Below are 26523 nucleotides of genomic sequence, written 5' to 3'. Positions count from 1 at the left end.
AGGAAAGCAAGCTAAAGGCACTAACTGGTGCACCACTATGCCTGAATAAAACATGTCACATCTCAATCCATACACTCCAAAGCAAATAATCACATTCCTATATATGTTGCTGTCCAATCATTTCTCAATACACCAACACAAAGATGACAAGCACAGCTTTGATCAAAACACATCTTCAAAAGAACCAGTGTGAGGATTCAGGCACATTTTCCATAACTGAGAAATTACCTTTCTGCTTGCTTGGGAAAGGTCTTCAGTCCCTGTGTCTTTTGTCTCTTACCAAGTTTTGTGCTCATTAAAGCTTCTTCTTGCATGGCAGACTATTCCAAGTCTGACACATCACTGCAGCTTTCGTTACAGCAGTACAACAAAGCAGAAGTGGAGGAGGGATACCTTAAAGCTTTCCATTTCTTACCTGGCTCCGTGCAGTTCTTTTCTCTCACTGACTCATTATTTGATGCCATCAATCTTCTGTTCCTCCATAAATCTGACAGGACATTTTTGTCGACAATAGGTGATTCTTGTCCTGCATAAAGACAGACCCAGTATTTGTTAAAAAAAATGGCAACCCCACATAAACCTCAGCTGCTTCTATATATATACATATATATTGTTTTTCCCACACTTGATATTATTTCTGTACGACTTAAGTGACTCAGCAACTTTTCTTGGTACATATTATATTATTTATGGCTGCATGTATGTTGAGGAAGATAGCATGGTGTTTGCGTGTTGGACTAGGACCCTGGGAAAACAGGTTTTGTATCCCTAATCAACCATATAAACCCATTGGATGACCTTGGGCAAATCAAACTCTCTCAAAGTTAGAGGAAGGCAATGATTCTAAGCAAATCTTTCCAGGAAAACCCCAGTGGTTCTCAACCTGTGAGTACCCAGATGTTTTGGCCTTTAACTCCCAGAAACCCTAACAGCTAGTAAATTGGCTGAGATTTCTGGGAATTGTAGGCGAAAACACCTGGAGACCACAGGTTGAGAACCACAGCCTTAGGGGAGTGGTTCCCAGCCTTTTTTTTGACCAGGGACCACTTGACCAGGGACCATTCTGACAAGGGACCACTTGACCAGGGACCACTCTCCAACATTGTTACCGAAAGGGTTACAAATCAGTTTTTGGTCAACTTTAGATTCAGTTTGGTTATTTGGGGTGCTGATTCAGAAAATTGCATTGGATAGACCACATCAACTCTAGTTTCTGATACAGAATATATGCTGTCCAGTAGTTGCCATCTGCTCGCCCACAGAAAACCATATTTAGAGCTGATGTGGTAGTAGTAATCTTTTGTGAGTAGTCAGCCTCTTCCCTCTCCGTTGCCTCGGCACCATAAGAGGGTTTTGCGAGACCAATTGCTCTCGTCGCCATGTGGTTTTCAGGCAATGATGTAGTAATGGTGAGGCCACTGACCATATTTTCATTCTTGTAGACCACTGGTGGTCCATGGACCATAGATTGGGAACCACTGCTTTAGGATCACCAAAGATCAAAAATACTTTAATGCACACAACAAAAACAACATACATGTTGATGGATAATAGATAAAGGGAGCATCAGTATAGCAGAGTGGTTAGAAAAGTGGCTCAAAAAGAAAAGAAATGAGGAAGCAAAACCTCGGTCATTTATGAGGTTTACTGTGCAACCTTGCATTACTCACTCTTTGCTTTCCCAACTTTGCAGAGTTGATCTGAGGATAGACAAGGAAAACTTGCATTGAAATCAGTGACGATATGGTAGGAAGTCCAAGCAACAACAAAAACGCCTGAAAACCCCAATATTCAATACTGTCTTGTCAAGAGATACCTACTAGTAATAAGACTTGCAAATAATAAGGGAACCTTAATGTGAGTAGTGTGCTTGCTTGCTATCACTCACTTTCTCTTTTTGTTTCTTTTGAGGTACAAATGACTAATACATATATGTGTCAGGAAACAGGATAGCAAAACAAAATACAGGCATATATTGTTAATAAAATGTGTTATGTTCCAGACCACTGCTGCAAATTGAATATCTCCTTAAAATGAATCACAAGATAGTGGATATAAGTGTCTAAAACATATTTACAGCATCAACTTATTAAGTGTAAAATATCATAAAATGCCAAAGCAAAAATAATGCAATAATGTTGCAAGCAACCAAAACAGGGACAATAAAGTAATGTTGTACTGTATAATTGAAAAGTGCCATATTAGCTAAATGATCTAAAACACTCTTTCTCCACCTACCTAATGCAACAACCCCTTAATACAATTCCTCACATTGTGGTGACTCCCAACCATAACATTATTTTTGTTGCTACTTCATAACTCTCACTTTGCTACTGTTATGAATCATAATGTAAATATCTGATATGCAGGATGTATTTTCATTCACTGAATGAAATTTGGCACAAATACGCAATGCACCCAAATTGATTGTGTCATTTGGGAGATGTAGTTGCAGGGATTTATAGTTAACCTATAACCAAAAAACATTCTGAACTCTGGGATTTATCGTTATAGTTAGTTTGGTGAGCATTGACCTTGAGTTTTGGAGTTGTAGTTTACCAACTCCAGAGAGCACTGTGGACTCAAACACTGATGGATCTGGACAAACTTGACACAAATACTTAATATGCCCAAATGTGAACACTGGTGGAATTTGGGGAAAATAGACCTTGACATTTGGGAGTTGTAGTGGCTGGGAATTATAGTTCAAAGAGCATTCTAAACCTCACCAATGATAGAATTGGGCTAAACTTCTACTCAGAACCTCTATGACCAACAGAAAATGCCATGTTTTCTGTTGGTCTTTGGTGACCCCTCTGAAACCCGCTTCGCAACCCCCCCCCCCCCCGAGTCCTGATTCCCAGGCTGTGAAACGCTGCTCTAAAGCAATGTGCCTTAAAGCAAGGGATACCAATATATACATATTGTGGATTAGTAACTTGTGTGGACCTCACCAGAAGTCTGTGTTAGACACTGCAGACATTTTCAAAGAGCTCTTTGAAATGTTTGAAGAATATTTGCAATGCTGGTTAACAGGGAATACAGTACATGCTACCAAGACACTTCTTTAAAAAAAAAAATCCAGCAATGCGGGGGAAGATCTCTAACAACCTCTCTCTTTATTCTTGCATTTCTTTCTTTTGCTTTGTGACTCAGTTCTCAAGCCATGTATGTACACATTCCACTAAGCATCTATATAATCATCTGCAAGAACTCATGACCAATCTGGAGTTGCTGATATTGTTTTATTTATACATTATTTTCAAGATTCCATGATGAAAGGTGAGGTATAGCTACTATAAAAAATTAATAAGCATTGTTTTGCTGCAAGTCTTACCCTTACACTGCCTCTGTCACAAAGTAATGGACAGTGGTTTAGGTGGATCACTGAAGCTTCAAACAGAAGGGCTGAATTAACAATAACTATCTATAGCTGCCATTGGTTGCACTGCTATTAACCAGAACTGAACAATTAGAACAGAAGAAACATAGAAAATGGGGAGGCATCAATCTTGAGATGATAACAGGCTAAAGAAAGTAGGAGGTTCAAAGACAGGGAAGATACAAGCAGTTGGTCCAAGGTAAGCATAACATACAAGGGAGCCAGTATGGTATAAGGATTTCAGCTCCGGACTATGGACCTCATCCCATGAGCAGAGGGAAAGCAGAGGGAACTGCCTTACTTCATTCCCCACCAACGAGGTCCATCTTCTGGGATGCCCAGCCATATCACATCCTTTCTCCATCTCTCCCTATCATTTGTTGTTTGGAGTTGGGTGGCACTCGGCTCCCAAAAATGAATTCTGGGTTCTGTTTCCATGCACTGCGGAAACAGAGTCCCATGGAGTCCCGCCCCATGTGATGGTCTCCATGGGACTCAATTTCCAAAGTACAGTGTTTACAGTATTTATTTCCAAAGTACAGCTATTTCGTGGTTCACTTTCTGTGGACTCGCTGTTTTGGGGGAAGGAGGAGGGGGAAAAGGAGGAGAAGGAAGGCTTGCTTCCTTTCCTTCCTTCCCTAAGTGAGCGGGGTAGGAAGAGGAGGAAAAGAAGGAGAAAAAGGAGGAGAGCTTGCTTCCTTACCTTCCTTCCCCTAGCGAGCAGGGAAGGAGGAGAGGAGGGATAAAGAGGAGCATCCCTACTTCGCTGATTTTCACTTATTGCGGGTGGTCCTGGAACGCAACACCCATGATAAGTGAGGGAACACTGTACATGGAAACTGAGCCCAGAATGCATGGGATGAGATCCTCAGAGTCTAAGTGATGAGGATTCAAACCCTACACAGCCATGGATATTAATTAGGTAAACTTGAGCAAGTTCCACTCACTTGAGAAGAATGCAGCAATAAATCTCCTTTATCTCCTATATCTTGCAAGGAAAACCTTACAATTGGGTCATCACCAGTAAAAGACAACATGATGGTCCATTAGTAGACTAACAGTGGGCTGTCGGAAAAAATACATTGGGAGGAGGGTGGCCAGAAACTGCCGAGTTTAAGGCTATAATTCACATTCATATGTAAGATAACCAGCCAGACCTGGGCTACCATGTTTGCAATATAATTACTGAAAATTCTGTGTGTTTGTGTGTATTTCAAACTGTAGAACTGCTTGTTAAACTTAGACTGGATCCAAATTGCCATATAATGCAGTTTGGAATTGCATTATATTGTCAGTGTAGACCCATATAATGCAGTTTAACTGCATTGAATGGCATTATATGGTCTACACTGACAATGTAGATCCAGTCCTATTGACTTCTATTTCATCAATGAAGATGAATCCTGAAGGTGGCTCAGACAGAATATGGAAAGTTAATTTGGAGACTTCCAGTATACCACCACCACCTGTATGGCCATGGATCTAGAATCATAGAATCAGACTTAGAAGAGACCTCATGAGCCATCCAGTCCAACCCCCTACCAAGAAACAGGAAAATTGCATTCAATGCACCCCCAACAGATGGCCATCCAGCCTCTGTTTAAAAGCCTCCAAAGAAGGAGCCTCCACCACACTCCGGGGCAGAGAGTTCTACTGCAAGGAGATGCATTAAAAAGTTTTTTTTAAAAAAAAAAAATCCTCAGGCTTTACATACAACAATAAATTAGATGCCACAGATGGGAACATGGAACTGACCAATGAGTTTGAGCTGTATATTGTAAAACCAAATCAAAATGATCTTATCTAAAGGACAACAAGTGAAAATAATAACTAAATTACACCTAGTGTAATATAATAGGTTTATGTTAGCTTATAAATATTCAAATATATGGATTCCGGTTTTGGAAGGACAACTATTTCCACAGGAATACAAAATTCAGCAAAGACTTTGCAAGATCAGTTAAGTGGAAGACTTGATTTCTGCCCACATTCTCCTGCTTGTTGATCTCTGTCATAGCAGTAAACAGAATATTTTCAATCTCTCTCTCTCTCCCCCCCCCCCCCCCCCGTAAGTTTATTTTAGTATATGTTTTGTAGATTCCAATCCACATTCTCCAGGTGTATTTCAATACAGAGAGCCAATGTGGCATATCATTTTGAGTGTTGGAGTAGGACTCTGGAGACTAAATTCAATTCCCTGCTTGGTCATGGAAACCCACTTTGAGATCTTGGGCAAATCAGCCTCTCTCTGCCTGAAAGGCAATGGTCAGCCTCCTCTGCCAAAAAAAAACCAACCTTGTGATATGTTCGCCTAAGAGTCTCCACAAGACATAAATGACTTGAAGGCACACAACAACAGTAAGTTTCCATATATTTCCAGAAGTGGATATAATCTATAAAACCTCAGGAAATAAACCAATTAGTCCTAAACACAAGACTGCCTTTTCCCCTTTCCTTTTATAATTTCTCCATGCATATTATCCAAAGAATTTGAATGCTTTGCTGAAATCAAACATTAGACAACAGTGAACAATAGGTAATTTTTTCTGTATATAAAGAATGATGAGACAAACAGAGACACAGAGTGCTCATTCAGAGCTATCACAGGATGTCTACGCCCTACATCACTGGAGAAATTAGACCGTTTAGCCGGTATTGCACCACCTGACATCCGTCTGGAAGTAGCAAAGAGTAATGAAAGGACCAAGGCATTGACATCTCTGGCCCATACTCTGTTCAGATATCAGCCAGCCTTAAATCAAGAAGTAGCTTTCTAAGATCCACAGAGATAAGATATAATTGCAGGAACACCCCAGCAAATGACAGTCCAAAAATGGCAGGCTAAAACCTGGAACATGAATCAGTGGCTGATACTAAATGAGAAACTCCCCCCTGGGCACTTGGGTGACTTGGAAGGCGCTGAACAGACTGTGCTCTGGTACCACGAGATGCAGAGCTAACCTTAAGAAATGGGGCTACAAAATGGAGTCCATGACATGCAAGTGTGGAGAATGTGGAGTGTGGAAAAGAACAAACCACAGACCACTTACTACAATACAGCCTGAGCTCCTCCACATGCACAATGGAGGACCTTCTTACAGCAACACCAGAAGCACTCCAAGTGTCCACTTTCTGGTCAAAGGAAATTTAGGGTCGGGCTTTAGCACAGCAGGTTAACCGCCCACTGCAGTAAATCTTACCAATCAAAAGGTTGACAGTTTGAAGCCTTGATTAGGGTGAGCTCCTGGCCTTTAGCCCAGCTTCTGCCTACCTAGCAGTTTGAAAGCAAATGTAAGTAGATAAATAGGTACCACTTAAAACGAGGAGATATTTAAGGCACCTATAAGGAAATGCCAGAAAAATACTGGTGATTCGATCAAGGAGGTGGTTTAGGAACAAACTCTTCAGCAGGGAAAAGTGGAATGACAGCCCCCCCCCCCCCATGGCCGGAACTGAGCACAGCCTCCAAGATGCCGAAGATGGGAAAAGCCTGTATACCTCTATCTATGTACAGTTGTCAGTCTTGTTAGTGTATAATGGCATTGAATGGTTGCTATATTTGTGTTCTGTGATCTGCCTTGAGTCCCCTTCAGGGTGGGAAGGGCGGAATATAAATACTGTAAATAAAATAAAATAAATACCAGGCCAAGTTTTTAACTTTGTTTGTGGTTTTTTTTAAATACATTATAACTGTATTCTCAATTCGCTTCTGACATGATATATAAATAAAGTAAGATTCAGCTACTTCTACATCATCTAAAATGTAAATTTAAAGGTCAAGATATAAACAACACACATAGATATGCGTGTATGGCACATGAATCGATGTACCACATTCTTTTCTGATTTTGGACTCTGAGCATGTTTCGGCCTGGTGAGTAACTGAACAGGGGGCTACAAAAAACAATTGCAACACCCTCAAAAACCTACAGCACCGTGCTGTGCCAACTGCTTGCCCTTTGAGATGTCTAGATAGTTGTTTTTTTCTGTAATGAAGGGGATTCCTAAGATAGAGAATAAGAAATTCAGACTGAGATCATTTATACAAATTAAATCATGCCATAGTGGTCAGTTCTCATAGTTCTCAGAGGGACAGCTTTCAGCCTTAATCCCTTTCCTAGTAGAAATCTGTGATTCAGGAATCTTAGTTTAGAAAATGAAGTCATTATGACCTAATGGGCATAGAGTTTAGTCTGACTTCAGATGTGAAATGGCCTCAAGCTTGGTTAATGCTTGGATGATCACTAAAGGAGACTCAGTATCTTCACACAAGACTAGAAAATAATCCTACATGAGTTCAGAAATGAAAACTTGAGCCAAATGTACCAATGATCTGACTCTGTAAAAGCCACTTCTTGAGTTGAATCCCTGACTGCTTGAATTAGTTGAAACCCATGGGTTGAATTGAATGTGGAAGGGAGCGAATGTTTGGATTGAATGTGGAAGGGAGCGTCTGTACTGTAGAATTCATGCAGTTTGACACCACTTTAACTGCCATGGCTTAATGTTATGGAATACCATGGCAGTGCAACGGGTTAAACCATTGAGCTGCTGAGCTTGCTAACCTGAAGGTTGGCAGTTTGAATCTGCGAGGCAGGGTGAGCTCCCACTGTTAGTCCCAGCTCCTGCCAACCTAGCAGTTCAAAAACATGCAAATGTAAGTAGACCAATAAGTACTGCCTCAACAGGAAGGTAAAAGGGCGTCCCACAAAGTCATGCCAACTACATGACCAGGAGGTGTCTACGGACAACGCAGGTTCCTTGGCTTGGAAATGGAAATGAGTACCGCCTCCAGACCCAGAGATGAAAGGGGAAGCCTTTGCCTTTGTCTGTGTATTTGTGTTTCATTGTGTGTTTCAAAGGCATTGAATGTTTGCCTGTGTCTGTATACATGCTGGAATCAACTCTGAGTCCCATCGGGGAGATAGGGTGGAATACAAATAAAGTGTTGTTTTTATTGCTGTTGCTGTTGGGAGTTGTAGTTTCATGAGGCACCAGCAGTCTTGGGTAGAGAATGGGAAAGACTTCATCAAACTCCCAGGATCCTATAGCATTGAAGCGTGGCAGTTAAAGTGGTGTCAGACTGCATTAATTCTTCAATGTAGATGCACCCTTAGTTGATTCAGAGCACAGGTATCCAATTTAATTCCTCTACAGGGTCATGTGCTGCAGCTCCTATAATCCATTACCAATAAAGGTTAATAATATCTGGAGCACCATAGTTGACTAGCCCTATAGTGTTGAACTGTGGCAACTACTGACCTTACATACCACATCTCTTTGTATATGACAGAAGGAGCATTTACATGTTCATTCTTACTTTGCTGATATACGGGAAATAGTATTTTATTCTAGCCATAGTAAGTGAGAACAAACCAGGAAAATTCTGCAGTTACTACTCCTGGTTGGATAACGAATTCTAGTGGGGTAGTATCATAGACTCCTGGGTACATAAATAATGCAAAACTGTGTTTAATTGAAAGGGAAAGAATGAAAAGGACAGTCAATATATAAGACTAAGGGCCATACTGGCTCATTTACTGTTATATGTACTACGTTTAATATTATTGTATTCATTTATATCCCCCCTTTCTCCTGATAATGGGGCCCATAGTGGTTAATAACCCATTAAGAACAATTCGAGGTAAAAAGCAATACAAACATCATAATAAAAATATAAATATGTTATTAAAAATAAACAATTTTAAATAAAACATTAGAAATATTAAAATAAAAATTTAAAACGTCAACTGTAATTATTAGAACAGTCTAAATATTGAATCCTTTGGCTGGTCCATTCAACCTTAAATTCACATAAAAGGGGCCACTAATCCAATTTAAACTAAGACAAACTACACAGAGAATGGAAACCTGGACTGTGGAAATTCTGTATTGCTTCATAGACTTAGGCCCTTCCACACAGCTGAATAAAATCCCACATGTTCTGCATTAAACTGGAATATATGGCAGTGTGGACTCAGATAACCCAGTTCAAAGCAGGTATTGTGGGATTTCCTGCCTTGATATTCTGGGTTATATGGCTGTGTGGAAATGCCCTTAGGTCCCTTCTACACTGCCATATAATACAGATTATCAAAGTAGATAATCCACATTATCTGCTTTGAACTGAGTCTATATTGCCGTATAATCCAGTTCAAAGCAAATAATCTGGATTTTATATGAAAGTGTAGAAGGGGCCTAAAATCATGGAAAAGAGATTTCCAGTACCAACCACGAATATAAGTTGAATTACAGACAATTTCACACATGAAATAGAGAAAAAAGATGTGGGAGTCCTGGCTTTTCATTCTACAGTGATCCTTGGACCGGGAAAAAGGAGACTGGGATTTATCTAGGCTTGTGGTCAGGATACGCTACATACACTGATAAGGTTCAAATTTATCATAGAACAAACTGTATTCAAAAGCTATTCAGATTGTAAAACCTCTACTTTGTCTCAAAATAGATTTATTGCAGTTACCTATAATAGATTTATGGCTGTCATCTGATTCTCTAGTTTTAAATCAATATATTGAACAAAAAATAACTCAAAGATTAAGCTGCATCCTGTCATCCCTGGTCCTGTTCATGGATAAAGATGGGTTTCTGTGGGTTTCTCTACGGAAATAGAAATTTGTCCGCAGAGGTTTTTCTTGAATAACAGTGGTACTTTCCACATGATGGCTTCACTGGTGGAAGGACCACTCAGGCCCAGGAGAGGGAATATAGTTAGGTTCCCCACTCTAAACCTTCCTAGAAACTAGGGTTGAGTAGTTCTGCTTCCAGGATATATCCCACTTTTTGCTGACCCTGAATACTGTAAAGAAAAGTTGTTATTCATAGAAGGCTTTGATTTGCTGAGATTTCACAACAGACAGGGAACAATCAGGGCCAGCTAACACCTCCCAACAAAGAATTCCCCCAGGCAGGAAGTAGCCAGGCTTTGAAGCTGCAAGGCTATTCAATACTAATCAAGGTGGCCAACTGCAACATTCACACCTGCCTCCAACAGACAAGAGTTCTTTCTCCCACCCTGGACATTCCAGAGATATTTAAATCCCAATTGCCTCACAACCTCTGAGGATGCCTGCCTTAGATGTGGGTGAAACGTCAGGAGAGAATGATTCTGGAACATGGCCATATGGCCCGGAAAACTCATAGCAACCCAGATATTAAAATCACGCTCAGGTCTGCTGGTATTTGTTTTTTTTAAAAAAAAAATGTTCAATGTATTGTTTGTAATGCAATCTACGTGAACGTACAGTACACTACCTTCCCTTGGAGGCAAAGGAGGTGCATTAAGTTTCCTAGAGCAGAACTTGGAAAGGTCATTTGGGATCCAAATTCCTAGAAAGCCAGTGAGCATGATAGCTGGGAAGGATGCACAAGCTGTATTGCAAAAAGAAACAAGAGACAGCGTAATACAGTATAATGGTCTCAGTGTTCAACTAGGTCTTTAGGCAATCAGGGTTCAAATCATCACTTAGCCATGCAAACCTACTGCGTGACCTTGACCAAGTCACACGATTCCAGCCTATGAGGAACATAAAGGTAGACTTCCTATGAATAAATCTTGCCATGAAAATCCTTTTATACGGTCACCATAAGTTAGAGGCACATAACAACCATAAGAGTTCAAAAATGTTCTGGTCATTAACTTAAAAAAAAGATGAATTCAAATATCTTAGAATCATAGAGTTGGAAGAGACCTCAAGGGCCATCCAGCCCAACAAAAAGTGCTGGTTATTACCTATAAAACCATAAATGGTTCAAGCCCATGCTATTTGACATCCCACATTCCCATTTATAAACCTGACCAGACTCTGCGATCATCGGAGGGGGCCCTCCTCTCGTCCCACCTGTCTCAAACGCGGCTGGTGGGAACAAGAGGGGGGTCTTCTCCATGGTCACTCCTTCCCTCTGAAATTCCTTCCCTAAAGAACAGCTCCCTCACTCTTCTCCTTCAAGAAAGAACTAAAAACCTACTTTTCTTCATTGGCTTATGGAGAGGAAGATGAATAATAACACTGTTGCCATTTTAGTGGACCAAGTTGACAATGACTATTTAAACTAATTAGATTGAAGAGCTAGATTTTTATATTTTAAACAGATCTTAACTGTTTAGCATGATCAATGATGCCTGACTGATTGAAAACATTTTAGCCAAAGTCGTGTTCTCTGTTTTAGGTGTAAGTGTAAATGTTATTGTTTTGTTTCTATTTTTACGGCGCTGAATGTTTGCCATGTTTTCATTTATATTTGGAAGCTGCCCTGAGTCCCTTCAGGGAGAGAGGTGTGGGTGGGAAATTTATTATTATTATTATTATTATTATTATTACAGGCCATTTTATGTGGTGTTTCATTAATTAGTAACAGTATTTGTTAGAAAAAGGTCAGAATGTAATTTCGTTTTATATTTATGTTCCCATTAGAAAATACATATGGGTGAACTACAATTCCCAGAATCGTGGGTCAATCCCCCCCTCCCCGCACAACCAGGCCTGTAGGCACTGGCCATGCTGGATGTGTGTGCCAAGTTTGGTCCAAATCTGTCATTGACTGGGCTCAGTGCTCTCTGGATAAGGATGAACTACAACTCCCAAATGCCAAGGGCAGTCACCCCCAAATCCTGCCAGTATTTACTGTTGGCCTCAGACCCCCAAACCCTTCCAATCTGTTCAGTTGCTGATCAATTCCTCTGTGTTTGCTGTGTGCCATAGGAAAGGGTAGGAAAGGGTTAAGGGAGAGGCAGTAGGCAGGGTCATGCAAATTCTCCATAGGAACCCTGGGATGCCTGCCTGTGGTGGAGGAAACACGTCAAATCTAGGATGAAATTCTCCCCGAACGAAAGCATTCCTTGGGTGGTGGGCTGTAGTGTTTGGGGAGGACATTGGCAGTGTTTGGTCTACAGGTTCATGGTGCTAGCTATAATCTGCAATGTCAGTGGAGGGAGTGCCTTTGGAGGCTTTTCAGCACTTGGAACTATAGCCTGTTTGTAGAGGTGGGAGGTTGTCTGTTTAAGTGAACATCTCTGACATATACATATATACACATTTTAACTTTTATTATTTGGATAGATAGATAGATAGATTAAAGATTATCATCATCACGCTAGCGAATCAAATCTCGAACCAGTGACTTGCTTCTGAGTTCCAAAGAGGTCTCAGGTTCTGCCCTTGAGCATTAAACAGGATTTCTCTATTTAGAGATAGCTGTTGTTTTTCATGAGACTCAGACACTTTTAAGCTTATTTTCATTGATACTTCTTATCATATGTAGAAGCAAAAAGGTCAAAAAGGTTTTATGACTTCTTGTAAAACTCAGAGTTATGGTAACATTATCTGCATGCCAACCAGTAGGTAATAGTTTTCTTCAGTTCAGCCTCAAGCAGATCTAAAGCTATCAAATTGGGGTCAAAATATCTGACAGTAACAATGGTTCAATTAAACTACTTCCTCCATTATTAAAATGATGCCTCTGCATTCATTCTTCACCAAGAATCTATATAATTGAGGGGATTTGGAACAGTTTTCAGAGTTTACTGCTCTTCCAATCTGAAGAGAACAAAGGTTTATTAAATTATAACTGGCAAGAAAGTGAGATTTATAGTTAATCACAAGGCTCAACTGACCTCCTGATAAGCTATAAACCCAAGGTATAAAAAGTAAGGTGTTCCAACAGACAATACAGCTAGAAGCTCTAAACCAGGCATGGGCAAACTTGGTCCTTCCAGGTGTTTTGGACTTCAACTCCCACCATTCCTAACAGCCTCAGGCCTTTTCCTTTTCCCTCTCAGCCGCTTAAGCGGCTGAGAGGGAAAAGGAAGGGGCCTGAGGCTGTTAGGAATGGTGGGAGTTGAAGTCCAAAACACTTGGAAGACCAAGTTTGCCCATGCCGGCTCTAAATTAACAATCCTCTTATATTCCCAGAAGGCTGCCCTTCATGATTATTCAGAATGAAAGGGGAAATCATAAATTATGGAAAGTGTAAATTGCAAATTTTTATAGCAGCCGTCCACAATTTGCTGCCTTCTATACATGCTGGATTACCAATCTCTAGCCAGTTTGGACATCCTATCTGCAGTGGAAGAAGCTACACTCCAACAGATCTGCAGGGCATCAAATCAGGAAAATATCCTGGATATATTTATCTGGAATCCTCAACAGTTAAAAGAGTGATGCAATATTTTATTTCAGGTCTCACGTCTGACTCATGATAATAATTTGAAATCAATTCTCAAAATGTACGTTGTGATTTCTTCCTAAGATTGTCTTGGTCTTACAAATCTTAAGCATTGTCAGTTCCTCCCAGAGCCATCATAAAATCTGTAAAACAAATTGAGAGCATTCTCTGGGCATTGCTAGACTTTTTCCAAATCGGAACAGCAAGAGACATCTGGATTTTTAGGAAACACATCCTTGCTCACAACAAATACAAAATGAGAGAGAACATATGAAGAATTTGAAACATGTTTAGATCAATTGGATGCATCTTCTCTTCATCGGGCATCAAACACAACCAATCTTTTTGTTCTTTTCTTGTACATTATTCTGTAACCACATTCTCTGCATTTGATAGGATCTCTTGCTTTAATTTCATTTTCTTTGTGACATTCTCTTTTAGCACACTGTTTGAATCTGATTTAAACTAGATATTTATTCTGCACATATTTGGATATTTATTTTACTAATATTTGCTTTATTTTGAGGTGGAATAAAAAGAGAGGTGGTGATAATAACACTATGTAACACTATTTTTGTTCCTGGGTAATAAATGTTGTTGCTTTATTGGGTCTATCACAAAAACATGGGAAAAGTGTATTAAACTGCAAAACCTTTGTTTTTGAGGACATCCTGCAGCACATTTTGCTATAGTTTTTCAATGAATATCTCAAGTCTCAACCAATTTAGCATAGTGTGTAGCAGCCACAAAAATAAAGTTTCTGGAGTATAATAACTGCTTTCAAAGTAAGTACCACATAATTAAACAGGAAATACTTTCAAACTAGGAATAGATTCTTTTTTTCAAATTTTGTTTCATAGTACAAAGTACTGTGTATATCAGGGAAGGTTGAGAACAGTGATTTTCAACCTTAATACAGTTCCTCATGTTGTGGTGACCCCTAACCATAATATTTTTTTTTTTGCTACTTCTTAACTGTAATTTTGCTACTGTTATGAATCATAATGTAAATATCTGATATGCAGGCTGTATTTCCATTCACTGGACCAAATGTGGCACAAATACACGATACCCCCAAAATTGAATACTGGTGGGGTTGGGGGGAGGGTTGATTTTGTCATTTGGAAGTTGTAGTTGCTGGGATTTACAGTTAACCTACAATCAAAGAGAATTCTGAACTCCACCAATGATGGAACTGAACCAAACTTGGCACACAGAACCCCCATGATGAACAGAAAATACTGGAAGGGTTCGGTGGGCATTTAACTTGAGTTTGGGAGTTGCAGCTCACCTACATCCAAACAGCAGTATGGACTCAAACAATGGTGAATCTGGACCAAATTTGGCACTCAAAATGCCCAAATGTGAACATTGGTGGAGTTTGAGTAAAACAGACCTTGATATTTGGGAGTTGAAGTTGCTGGGATTTATAGTTCACTTACAATCAAAGAGCATTCTGAACCCCACCAATAATAGAATTTGGCCAAACTTCCCACACTGAACCCCCATGGCCAACAGAAAATACTGTGTTTTCTGGTGGTCTTTGGCATCCCCTCTGACACTTCCTCATGACCCCCCCCCCAGGGGTCCCAACTCCTACATTGAGAAAAACTGCTCCAGAAGTTGATCAACTACAAATCCCATCACCCTTCACCACTGAGTAGACTGACTAGGGCTAATGGGGACTGCACTTCAGCAACAATCAGAGAGCTGCTAATTACCTAGCACTGCTTTACATTTATGTAATGCATTTCAAAATGGGGCCACAGTGGAGCAGTGGGTTAAACTGCTGAGGTGCTGAACTTGCTGACCGGAAGGTCAGCAGTTTGAATCTGCGGGATAGGGAGAGCTGCCATTGTTAACCCCAGCTTCTGCCAACCTAGCAGAAAACATGCAAATGTGAATAGATCAATAGGTACTGCTTCAGCAGAAAGATAAAGGCACTCCATGCAGTCATGCTGGCCACATGACATCAGCTCCAGAGGAGGGCAAGCAAGATGGCTTAGAAATAGAGATGAGCACCACCACCCAGAGTTGGACTTGACTAGACTTGATGTAAGAAAAACCTTTACCTTTAGTGCATTTCAGATGCTTACCTCTAGGTCTGTTTCATGCAGACATCAGCAGGAGTAATGTCTCCAGTTTGGAGCATTGAAAGTTGAAGAAAAATATTGAGAAGCTGAAACATGTCCAGAGGAGGGCAAGCAAGATGATAAAGGATCTGAAAACTGACCTTAAGGAGCTGTGCACATTTAGGCTGAAGAAGATTTAGAGGTAATATGATAGTTAACTCCAAATTCCTGGAAGATGGAACAAGCTTGTTTTCTGCTGCTCCAGATGGTAGACCAAAAAAATGGATTCAAATTACAAGAAATGAGATTATGACTAAATATCAGTAAGAACCTTCTGATGGCAAGAAATCTTTAAAGACTATTTTAGAAGCTGGTGAGCTCTCTTAGTTGGAGCAGAAAGTAACAGTTAAGGATGGTTAGAGATGGCTTCCTTCACTGGCAGTGGGTTGGATTAGATGACCTTTGATGGTCCTTCTAATACTGGAATTTTGTAATTACAGGATAAGGTGTTTCATTCATCTACAATTTCCCATTTGCAATCCATATACACATTTGTATTCATTGTTATGAGGTTGAAATCTTGCTTAAAGTAAAGGGATTGGGGAGAGCAAAGCTTCTTAAACTGCGACTCCTGACCCCAAATGGAGTCCCCTTAGTTCAATGTTGGGTTCACAAAAAATTGGCAACAGTAAAAGGCTTCGGAACATGACTTAGTAACTGTTTTAGACATTTACACAAATCTGTTGTGCAGTATTTACAGTGGACTCTGCAGAAGATGCAACAGCTATTAAGAACGTCTGGGGACGCCCTGCTCTTGGTCCCATTTCCTTCACAGGTGCAAGTGGTGGGGACGAGAGACAGGGCCTTCTTGGCTATGGGACTCCCTTCCCAATGAGATCAGTCCCTTCTCTCCTGACATTCAGGAGAAAACTTAAACATGGCTTTGGAAACAAGCTTTTGACAAGTAATTGGAGCATTACAATAAGAGACTATGAAACAATACGATTGGCAAATTGAACGGCCCTGGATTATATTTTAATTGTTGATTTTAATAATTTTGGTTTTAATTGTTTGGTTTTAATTGTAATTGTTTATTTGATATATATGTGTATGGCGTAAAATTGCTGCCTGTTTATTTACCATATTTATATTCCTCTGTGGTAAGAAAGGTGGGATATAAATGTGGTAAATAAATAAATATGCTTCATAAAAAGGAAAATCAGACTGTTTAGCAAGCCTTGCAAATACCAATTTGTTACAAGTAAATGCTTGATTTGTATACCTATTTTATTTACCTACATATCTGTGGTCATGTAAAAAATTCTCAGGCCAAAAATGATCCCCAAGTGGAAAAATTTAAGAAGTCATGGGTCAGATCAGTGTTTCTCAACCTGGGGATCAGGACTCCTGGGGTAGTCGTGAGGGGGTTTCAGAAAGGTCACCAAAGACCAACAGAAAACACATATTTCTGATGGTCTTAGGAACCCCTTGATCTTCTTTTTTGGAAACAGATGGTGAATCCTCTCACCAAAAGCCCACCTCCGCTGTTTTCAAATTTGGGCATATTAAATATTTGTGCCATGTTTGGTTCAGAACCATCATTGTTTGAGTCCACAGTGCTCTTTGGATGTAGGTGAACTACATCTCCACTGAATTACTGTCAATTCCTCCTGAACTCCTCCCAATTTCTCCCGAACCCCTTTTTTGGTCATGGGGGTTCTGTGTGACAAATTTGGTCCAGGTCTGTCATTCGTGGGGGTCTCAGTGGTCTGTGGAAATCAGAGCCGAATCGGTTGAAGGTACTGCAAATATGGATCTGTTGGGCAAATATGGATCTGTTGTCCATATTTGCCCAAACATATTGTTTTTGTGATTATTCACTATGCTTTAATTATGTTCAATTTGTAACAATGAAAATACATCCTGCATATCAGATATTTATATTACGATTCAGAACCGTAGCAAAATTACAGTTATGAAGTAGCAACGAAAATACTTTTATGGTTGGGGGTCACCACAACATGAGGAACTGTATTAAGGGGTCACGGCATTAGGAAGGTTGAGAACCACTGGGTTAGAGGATACATTTTCCATCTAAAGATTTACCATCTCCATTTAAAAGAAAGAAGTATCAAGGTAACATGAAACGTATCTTCTTGATATCCTGAAGAATCAGAACAGACTCCGGGGACTGAGTCTGGCAGACTAAGCACTGAGGCTGGACAAACCCTTCAGGCCATGACATTAGTAATAATTTTGACATATTTTTCCATTCTAATGCTTGTTGAACCCCTGGCATCGAATATAGTTATACTGCCTTTCAGCTGAACCAGCCGAGAGATGTAAAGTGATGTTCCTCCAGAAAAGGAGTGTTTTGCCTCGCTTACATTAGCATCCTTGACAGAGGTCATTTACTTCGCAGTCCCTTGCCAATTAAAACAACCCACTAATAATGTGCCATGCAGGAGGCAACCCCGAAACCTAAAGTCAGTATGGTTTGACTTGGAGACTGGCCAGCATACAGATTACAAGGCAGCAGCACAAGTCTATGCATGTTTAGTCAGAAGTAAATCCTATTACATTCAATGGGATTTACTCTGAGGCAAGTGTGTATAACAGGAACAGGCAAAACATGGCCTCAAGGCTGCATGCAACCCTCAGTTTTGTTTTGGTGGCACCATGACTTCACTTTAAGCTCCACAGTTGCAGCCTGTAGGAACCAGGCCTTTGCTTTTTGGGGAGAGACATTCAGCATTCTCTGCTCCTCTCTTGCCTCATCAAACTACAAATTCCATAATTACATAGGCTATAGCCCAGGCATGGGCAAACTTTGGCCCTCCAGGTGTTTTGGACTTCAATTCTCACAATTCCTAACAGCCTCAGGCCCCTTCCTTTTCCCCTTAGCCGCTTGAGCCTCTGGGGATGCCTGTCATAGATGCAGGTGAAACGTCAGGAGAGAATGCTTCTGGAACATGACCATATAGCCCGGAAAACACACAACAACACAGGGTTCTGTGTGGGAAGTTTGGCCCAATTCCATCGTTGGTAGGGTTCAGAATTCTCTTTGATTGCAGGTGAACTATAAATCCCAGCAACTACAACTCCAAAATATCAAGGTCTATTTCCCCAAAATACACCAGGGTTCACATTTGAGCATATTGAGTATTTGTACCAAGTTTGGTCCAGATCTATCATTGTTTGAGCCCACAGTGCTCTCTTGATATAGGTGAACTACAACTCTAAAACTCAAGGTCAATGCCCACCAAGCCCTTCCAGTATTTTCTGTTGGTCATGGGAATTCTTTGTGCCATGATTGGTTCAAATTCATTGTTGGTAGAGTTCAGAATGTTCTTTTATTGTAGGTGAATTATAAATCCCAGCAACTACAACTCCCAAATAACAAAATCAATCCCCTCCCAACCCCACCAGTATTCTAATTTGGGCGTATTGGATATTTGTGCCAAATTTGGTCCAGTGAATGAAAATACATCTTGCATATCAGATTTTTACATTACATTTCCTAACAGTAGCAAAATTAGAGTTATGAAGTAGCAATGAAAATAATGTTATGGTTGGGGGTCACCACAACATGAGGAACTATTAAGGGGTCGTGGTATTAGGAAGATTGAGAAACACTGCTATAAGGGATGAAAGAGTCTTGGTGCAAAAAGTAGCCTCCAAGAGGTTGCCTACTCCTAGAAAATAGAAAATAAATTGGTAAACTCTGGGCCCTTCCACACAGCCATATATCCCAGAATATCAAGTCAGAAAATCCCACAATATCTGTTTAGAACTGGGTTATCTGAGTCCACATTCAGATAATGTAGGATTTTCTACCTTGATATTCTGGGATATAGGGCTGTGTGGAAGGGCCCTTAGCGAATAAATTGGGCTAGCTTTTAAGGAACGAAACCACAGAAGTGTATCTTATTCACTGGCCCAGTGCACTGCTTTGACTCAATAGCCCACATCTGGTTTTTGATGTTGAATTTTCCACAACACCTGCTATTAGCGTAATGACAGCGAGCACGCCCACGGCTGAGTTCAAGCAAAGAAAAGCTGCCAATTCCTAGCCTCACAGGTCATTCCTTTAATAACTACCTGGCAAAGGGATATTTGGAACACCTCAGTTATTAAAGGGAGGCGCCAGTGCACCTGCCAGACCTCTTCTCTTTTTAAAGGGACAGCCCAGGGCTCAGTCTAGGTTGCTGGACATCCTTTGATTTAAGAGACTGCAGTATTTCTCTGCAAAAAACCACTGTGGTTTAATGATTCAAACATTGCATTACTGTTGGAGAAATGACAATCTTCCTCTAGTAATGTTTATCTATTATCCTGTATGTATGTTCTGGTATGCAGCTTCCTTTACTCTATGGTTCCTGAGAAGTTACAAAATGGGTTTCAGACCACATGCTCTTTCTCTCTCTCCTTTTGACTATGTCACCTATTGATAGATGTTTTGTTATAAGAGAGATGCCCTGACCGGATGGCACAGAGAATGATCTCAAACATATCTGAAACTGGGCTGGTAAGTTTTGTACCAGTGCATGCTGAACACATAAAGATTGTGAGTAAACCAAATATGTTATTTTTTATCAAAGTCTACTCCATTTTTGTCTCTGGAGTGCATGATATAAAACAAGTTGTTTTATGGGAGAGTATATGGTGCAGAAATTAAACCACTGAGCAGCTGAAGTTGCTGACCGAAAGGTCGGTGGTTCGAGTACAGGGAGCAGGGTGAGCTCCTGCTGTTAGCCCCAGCTTCTGCCAACCTAGCAGTTCAAAAACATGGAAAGGTGAGTAGATCAATAGGTGCTGCTTCTGCAGGAAGGTTATGTCGCTCCATGCAGTCATGCTGGCCACATGACCTAGGAGGTGTCTACAGACAACGCTGGTTCTTCGATTTAGAAATGGAGCTGAGCACCACCCTCCAGAGTCAGATATGACTAGACTTAATGTCAGGGGAAACCTTCACCTTTACTATATGGCACTGAAAAACACGCAGTGGCAAAATCTCTGATCAGGTATAACAGGTTATTCAGTCTAACACCTGAAACCACTGCCTGGCATAATTATATCTGGTTGTATACTACAAGAAAAAAATCTACTATATAAAGGGTTTTTGGTTCTTCTCTGAAAGGTCACACTTTTCTAAAAAGTTATGACCTCCAAAAGGTTATAAATGCCATTTTTCAAATATTATGAGTTCGGAGACCAGGGTTTGATTCCCTGCTCAGTCATGGAAACCCATTTGGTGACCTTGGTTTAATCACATTCTCTCAGCTCAGAAAACTCAATGTAAGTGTCACCTTAGGTCCGAAGTTACTTGAAGGCATGGAACAAGAAGTATTTAGTCTGCAGTTCTGGAAGAAAACAAATCCAAATAGATTAAGTCTCCTTCTCTGGAGGCGTTTAAGCAGGCTGGATGGAGTGCTTTGATTGTGTGATTCTGCATGGCAGGATGTGGTTGGACTAGATGGCCTTTGGGGTGTTTTCCAACTCTATGATCCTATGATTCTAGTCAGCAGGCAGCAAAACCCCACAGCTGCCTTTTGTTATGTTTTAAAGCGGTTGATCTGGCAACCTAATTCTAATCTGTCCATTTTGGAATTAGGACTCTAAGCTGATGGAAAGAGCAAGAGAGACAGGGAGAGAACAGAAGATTCCCAGAAATGGGTTCGGGAGGAGGGGGCAGGAGGGTTTCACATAACTAATGAAAGTTCATTCACTTTTATGCACTGTACCAAGTAATAAAAGTCACCCCCTGAAGTCACCTATTATTTATCACGGACCCTCATACACACACACACACACCAAGCTTTCTGTGATCTCCAATGGACTCCTTGGAAATAATCCTCAACCACTATCATTCGCTTTATATTTTCAGCTCACAAAATCATTGTTAAGTTGGGTTCCTGATTCCATTTCGTCTACGATAAAGTGTCCCACGTACCCAACAGCTCCAGATCTGACTCTGAGATTTACAAGAAAGGAATCGGTTCCAATGCATGAGTCCCATGACTGTTGCAGGAGTGATCTGTTTAAGTATTGAAGGAGAAATGTGCAAACACTTCCAGCCACTCTCCTGCATTTGGCATGTGCTCCTTTATATTAAGACTCATCCCTGAAGTGACTAAGCCTGCAATCCCAAAGCATATTTAACTGAGAGTAGATCCCTTTGAAAATAGAAGACTTTCTGTATGAACACACCTATATGCTGTAAGAAGAACCTAAACACTATTTCTACTAGAAGCTAATTCTGGATGTCCTTCTTCACACACTTCAAAACGTATGGAACTCACTGCCACAAGATGTAGTGATGACTTGGACAGCATTGAAATGAGAAAACAATCATTGAGCATGAACTCATCAGCAGTGAGTAGTCACAAGGGCTAGGAGGAACCTCCAACTTTTAAGGCTAGGATATTTTTGAATCCCAGTTACTAAAAGCAACACCCAAATGTGGGGAACCCTTAATTCTCTCAATCAGCGTTTCTCAACCTGGGGGGGGGGGGGGCATGAGGGGACTGCCAGAGGGGTCGCCAAAGATCATCAGCCGCTTAAGCGGCTGAGGGGGGAAAGGAAAGGGCCTGAGGTCAGGAATTGTGGGAGTTGAAGTCCAAAACACCTGGAGGGCCATAGTTTGCCCATGCCTGATGTAGATGCACTGGGATCCAGAAAGAGTTGAAACCCTTCACTTAGGAAGCCACACAAGGGACAGCTTGTTTCCCTATAGGAAAATATAAGGCAGGATGCCTCTACATACATTGTGAACGTTAACTTGCATTTTACCTGTGTGTATCTTGGTATGTGTGTTTGATCTCTCTGTTTTAACCCTGCCTTGGGTCACAAGGGGAGGCAAGTCATAACATTGCTGTTGTCGTTATAGAATGTATGCATTTTGGCTTCACTTTCAATGCTATGGGATCCTGAGGGTTGTAGTTTTCCAAGGTCTTCTGCCTTCTCTACCCAAAAGTGCTGGCCCACTCACCAAAACCGCAAACCGCATCCCCTTCTTTTGTATTGTCAAAGGCTTTCATGGCCTGAATCACTGGGTTTTTGTAAGTTTTTTGGGCTGTGCAGCCATGTTCCAGAAGCATTCTCTCCTGACGTTTCACCTGCATCTATGGCAGGCATCCTCAGAGGTTATGGGGTTATGGGGTCTGTTGGAAACTAGGAAAATGGGATTTATATATCTGTGGGATGTCCAGGGTGGGAAAAAGACCATTTCAACAGAAAGGAAGAAACCATGAAAATGAAAAAAATCTCTAAAATCATAACAGTAAATAAAGAAGAGCACTCAAAAAAGAGGTAATTCCAGACAGGAAACAATCAGGGCCAGCTAATCACCTCCAATAAATTATTCCCCCCCCCCCAGGCAGTAAGAAGTCAGACCTTGAAACTGCTAGGCCATTAAATGCTAATCAAGGTGGACAATTGAAACATTCATAGCTACCTCAAAAGGACAAGAGTTCTTTCTTCCACCCTGCCCCCTGGGCATTATTACACAGATATATAAACCCCATTTTCCTACATGAAAGGTCAGGAGATAATGCTTCTGGAACATGGCCAAACAGCCCGGAAAACTCACAACAACCCAGTGATTCCAGCCATGAAAGCCTTTGACAATATATTAAAAAGACAAGAGTTCTTACTCCCATCCTGGACATTCCACAGATATATAAGTCTCACTTGCCAAGTTTCCAACAGACCTCACAACCTCTGAGGATGCTTGCCACAGATGCAGGCAAAATGTCAGGAGAGAATGCGTGGCCATACAGACTGGGAAAACTCACAGCAACCCAAAATCTCAACTCCCACCATTCCAGAGCATGGAGCCCTGGCAGTGCAAGTGGGGTCATAGGTAATGTTTATAAAGGTAAAGGTTTTCCCCTGACAAAAAGTCCAGTCATGTCTGACTCCGGGGGTTGGTGCTCATCTCCATTTCTAAGCTGAAGAGCCGGCATTGTTCATAGACACCTCCAAGGTCATGTGGTCGGCATGACTGCATGGAGTGCCATTACCTTCTCACTGGCGCGGTACCTATTGATCTACTCACATTTGCATGTTTTTGAACTGCTAGGTTGGCAGAAGTTGGGGTCATAGAATCATAGAGTTGGAAAAGACCTCGTGGGCCATCCAGTCCAACCCCCTGGCAAGAAGCAGGAAAATTCAAAGCACCCTGACAGATGGCCACCCAGCCTTTACATCAGTGGTTCTCAACCTGTGAGTCCCCAGATGTTTTGCCCTTCAACTCCCAGAAATCCTAATAGCTGGTAAACTGACTGGGATTTCTGGGAGTTGTAAGCCAAAACACCTGGGGACCCACAGATTGAGAACCACTACGCTACATGAACTTAAATGAGTTTTGCAGTGCCTTCTCGACACCTGTGCGCTCCTTAGAACCCTAGAGTTGGAAGGGACCCCGGGGGCCATCCAGTCCAGCCCCATTCTGCATTCATGCCAGGGCTAAATAACCAAAGCCCTCCCGACAGATGACCAAACGGTTGCCAGACCTCCAAGAAAGGCAGCATGGCAATCATAGAATTATAGAGTTGGAAGAGACCTCGTGGGCCATCCAGTCCAACCCCCTGCCAAGAAGCAGGAAAATCCCATTCCAAGCACCCCCGACAGATGCTCATCCAGCGTCTGCTTGAACTAAACGAGTTCTGCAGTGCAGACGCGCCCTTGGTCTTCCCTACACTTGTGCGCTCCTTAGAACCCTGGAGTTGGATGGGACCCCGGGGGCCATCCAGTCCAGCCCCATTCTGCACTCATGCCAGGGCGGCGCAAGCGAAGCCCTCCCGACAGATGGCCAAACGGCCCCTGCTGCCAGACCTCCAAGGAAGGCGACTCCGCCAGGCTTACCGAGCTTGGAGAGGAGGCTGGCCATGCACCAGGCGAAGAAGAGGATGGCGCAGATGAAGCCCAGCTGTTGGAGGAGCATCTCGCGCCTCTTGCGAACTTTCCTGAGCTGGAAGAAGGGCCCCGGCTTGGACGCGGGCCCCGGCTGCCCCTCCAGACCCATGGCCGTCGGTTGCCCTCCGTCTCTCGGGCCCCAAAGTGGCTTTTGGTACGACTCCCCCTCGGAAAGCCAGGCGCCCGGCTCACTTGGAGGGCGGCCCCATCCTCCCGACGCCTCCTCGGGAGCCCATGGCCGGGCTCAGGAGGGGGGAAATGGGTCGGAGAATCAATGAACCGGGTTGGAGAGGTGATCAGATGCTGGGCTCGGCTCCCAAGGAGATCCGCTGGAGAAGGAGAAGCGCAGCCCTTGAGAATCCCACCGGGAAGAGAGAAGATGCGCTGAGCGCTCTTTAGGAAGGCAGCCTCGGAAGGGAGCTCAGCATCCCGCCGCAAAGTTTCCCGGCTTCTGCGCTGCCTTCTCCCAACGAGTCCTCCTCCGCTTCATCGTTTCATCCCCTCCTCCTCCTCCTCCTTTCCCTCCCTCTTGCTTTCCCTCTCTCCTTGGGTTGGAAAGGGAAAGGGCGGCGCGGGCTCCTTTTGGGAGACTCCTTCCCCTTCCCTCTCGGGTCCTCGCAACTAGGAAGCTCGCCTCCGCCCCGGGCCAGACAACTTTCGCTCCCAAAGAGCAGCCCAGCGCCTCCTTCCCTGGCTTTGGCGCCCCGCTTGGCTCCTTCTCGCTCCACTCCGGGGTTTGGGTCCGGGTCCCTCTCCTGCGCCGTCCCGAAGCGAGAGAAAGGAAGGCAGAGAGCGAGAGGCGAGCGGGCGGGCGGGAGAGGACAAGGATTACCCGGCCAAATTAATCCTTTCCCCCGAAATGGCGCAAAGCATTAGCCCGCCGCTCTTGAGCCCTTGGCACCGGGCGCCGCGTGCGGGAGGGAGGGAGGGAGGCGTGCCAGGACATGTGCACCAGGACCCCGCCTTCCCTCCTCCACTACGCCAGGCACGGGCCAACACTGGCCCTCCAAAACTTTAGGACTTCAACTCCCACCATTCCTAACAGCCTCAGCCTGAGGACCTTTCCTTTCCCCCCTCAGCTGCTTAAGTTTCGGAGTAGGTGTTATCTGTACACAGATCCAAATCTGTCACTCCTGCCCACCTGTCACTAAGGAGGCTATTCAGACCTTGAACCCATGCTTAGCAGCTGGGTAATAGTATGATAGCTGGGTCTGGAAGCTCCGAATGATAAACTGTTTCCGCGCTGTTTGCACAACGCAGAACGTAACACGTGACCGAGACATATTATAGAAGGAATGTAAGAGTACATTAATGGTAAAACCCTTACCCTAACCCTTACCCTAAACCTTACCTTAACGCTAACCCCTAATCTTAACCCAAACCCTAACCCTAAAGCTTACACTAACCTGAACCGCTACCCCTAACCCTTACCCTGAACTTTACCCTAACCCAAACCCTAAACCTAACCCAAACCCTAAAACTTACCCTAACCTTAACCCCTAATCCTAACCTTAACCCTAATCATAGCCCTAACCCTAAACCTTACCCGAACCCTAGCCCTAACCCTAAACCTTACCCTAACCCAAACTCTTACCTTAACCTGAACCCTAACCCCGATCCTAACCCTAAACCTTACCCGAGCCCTAACCCCTAATCATAACCCAAACCCTTACCCTGAACCTTACCCTAACCTAAACCCTTGACCTAATCTGAACCCTAACTCTGATCCTAACCCTAAACTTTAACCAAACCCTAACCCCTAATCCTAACCCAAACCCTTAACCTAATCGTTACCCTAACCCTAATCCTAACCCTAACCCTTACCCTAAACCTTATCAAAATCCTAACCCAAACCCTAACCCTAAACCTTACCCTAACCGAACACTCACCCTAACCCTAATCCTAACCAAAACCCTAAACCTTACCCTAACCCTAAGCCTAACCCCTAACCCTAATCCTTAATCCTAA

General features: G+C 42.4%; 1 protein-coding gene across 2 annotated transcripts in view; it reads right to left on the bottom strand.

The window, feature by feature from the left end:
* The window catches only part of SLC24A4 (solute carrier family 24 member 4), a 165110-nt gene extending 139623 nt beyond the window's left edge, over positions 1 to 25487 (bottom strand). The window contains exons 1-2 of one of the 2 annotated variants that reach the window (XM_060756555.2): positions 24505 to 25487; positions 416 to 526 (exon numbers count right to left, since the gene is read on the bottom strand). In XM_060756555.2, coding sequence (XP_060612538.2) covers positions 416 to 526; positions 24505 to 24664 — 271 coding nt within the window. In that variant the 5' untranslated portion in view covers positions 24665 to 25487. The remainder of the gene's footprint in view (positions 1 to 415; positions 527 to 24504) is intronic. The other variant, XM_060756561.2, reaches the window with a different exon arrangement.
* Between the last annotated feature and the right edge of the window lie 1036 nt (positions 25488 to 26523).

This window comes from Anolis sagrei, chromosome 1 (genome assembly GCF_037176765.1).
Source record: "Anolis sagrei isolate rAnoSag1 chromosome 1, rAnoSag1.mat, whole genome shotgun sequence".
Taxonomy (NCBI): Eukaryota; Metazoa; Chordata; class Lepidosauria; order Squamata; family Dactyloidae; genus Anolis; species Anolis sagrei.
This window is presented reverse-complemented; position numbering and strand designations above follow the sequence as displayed.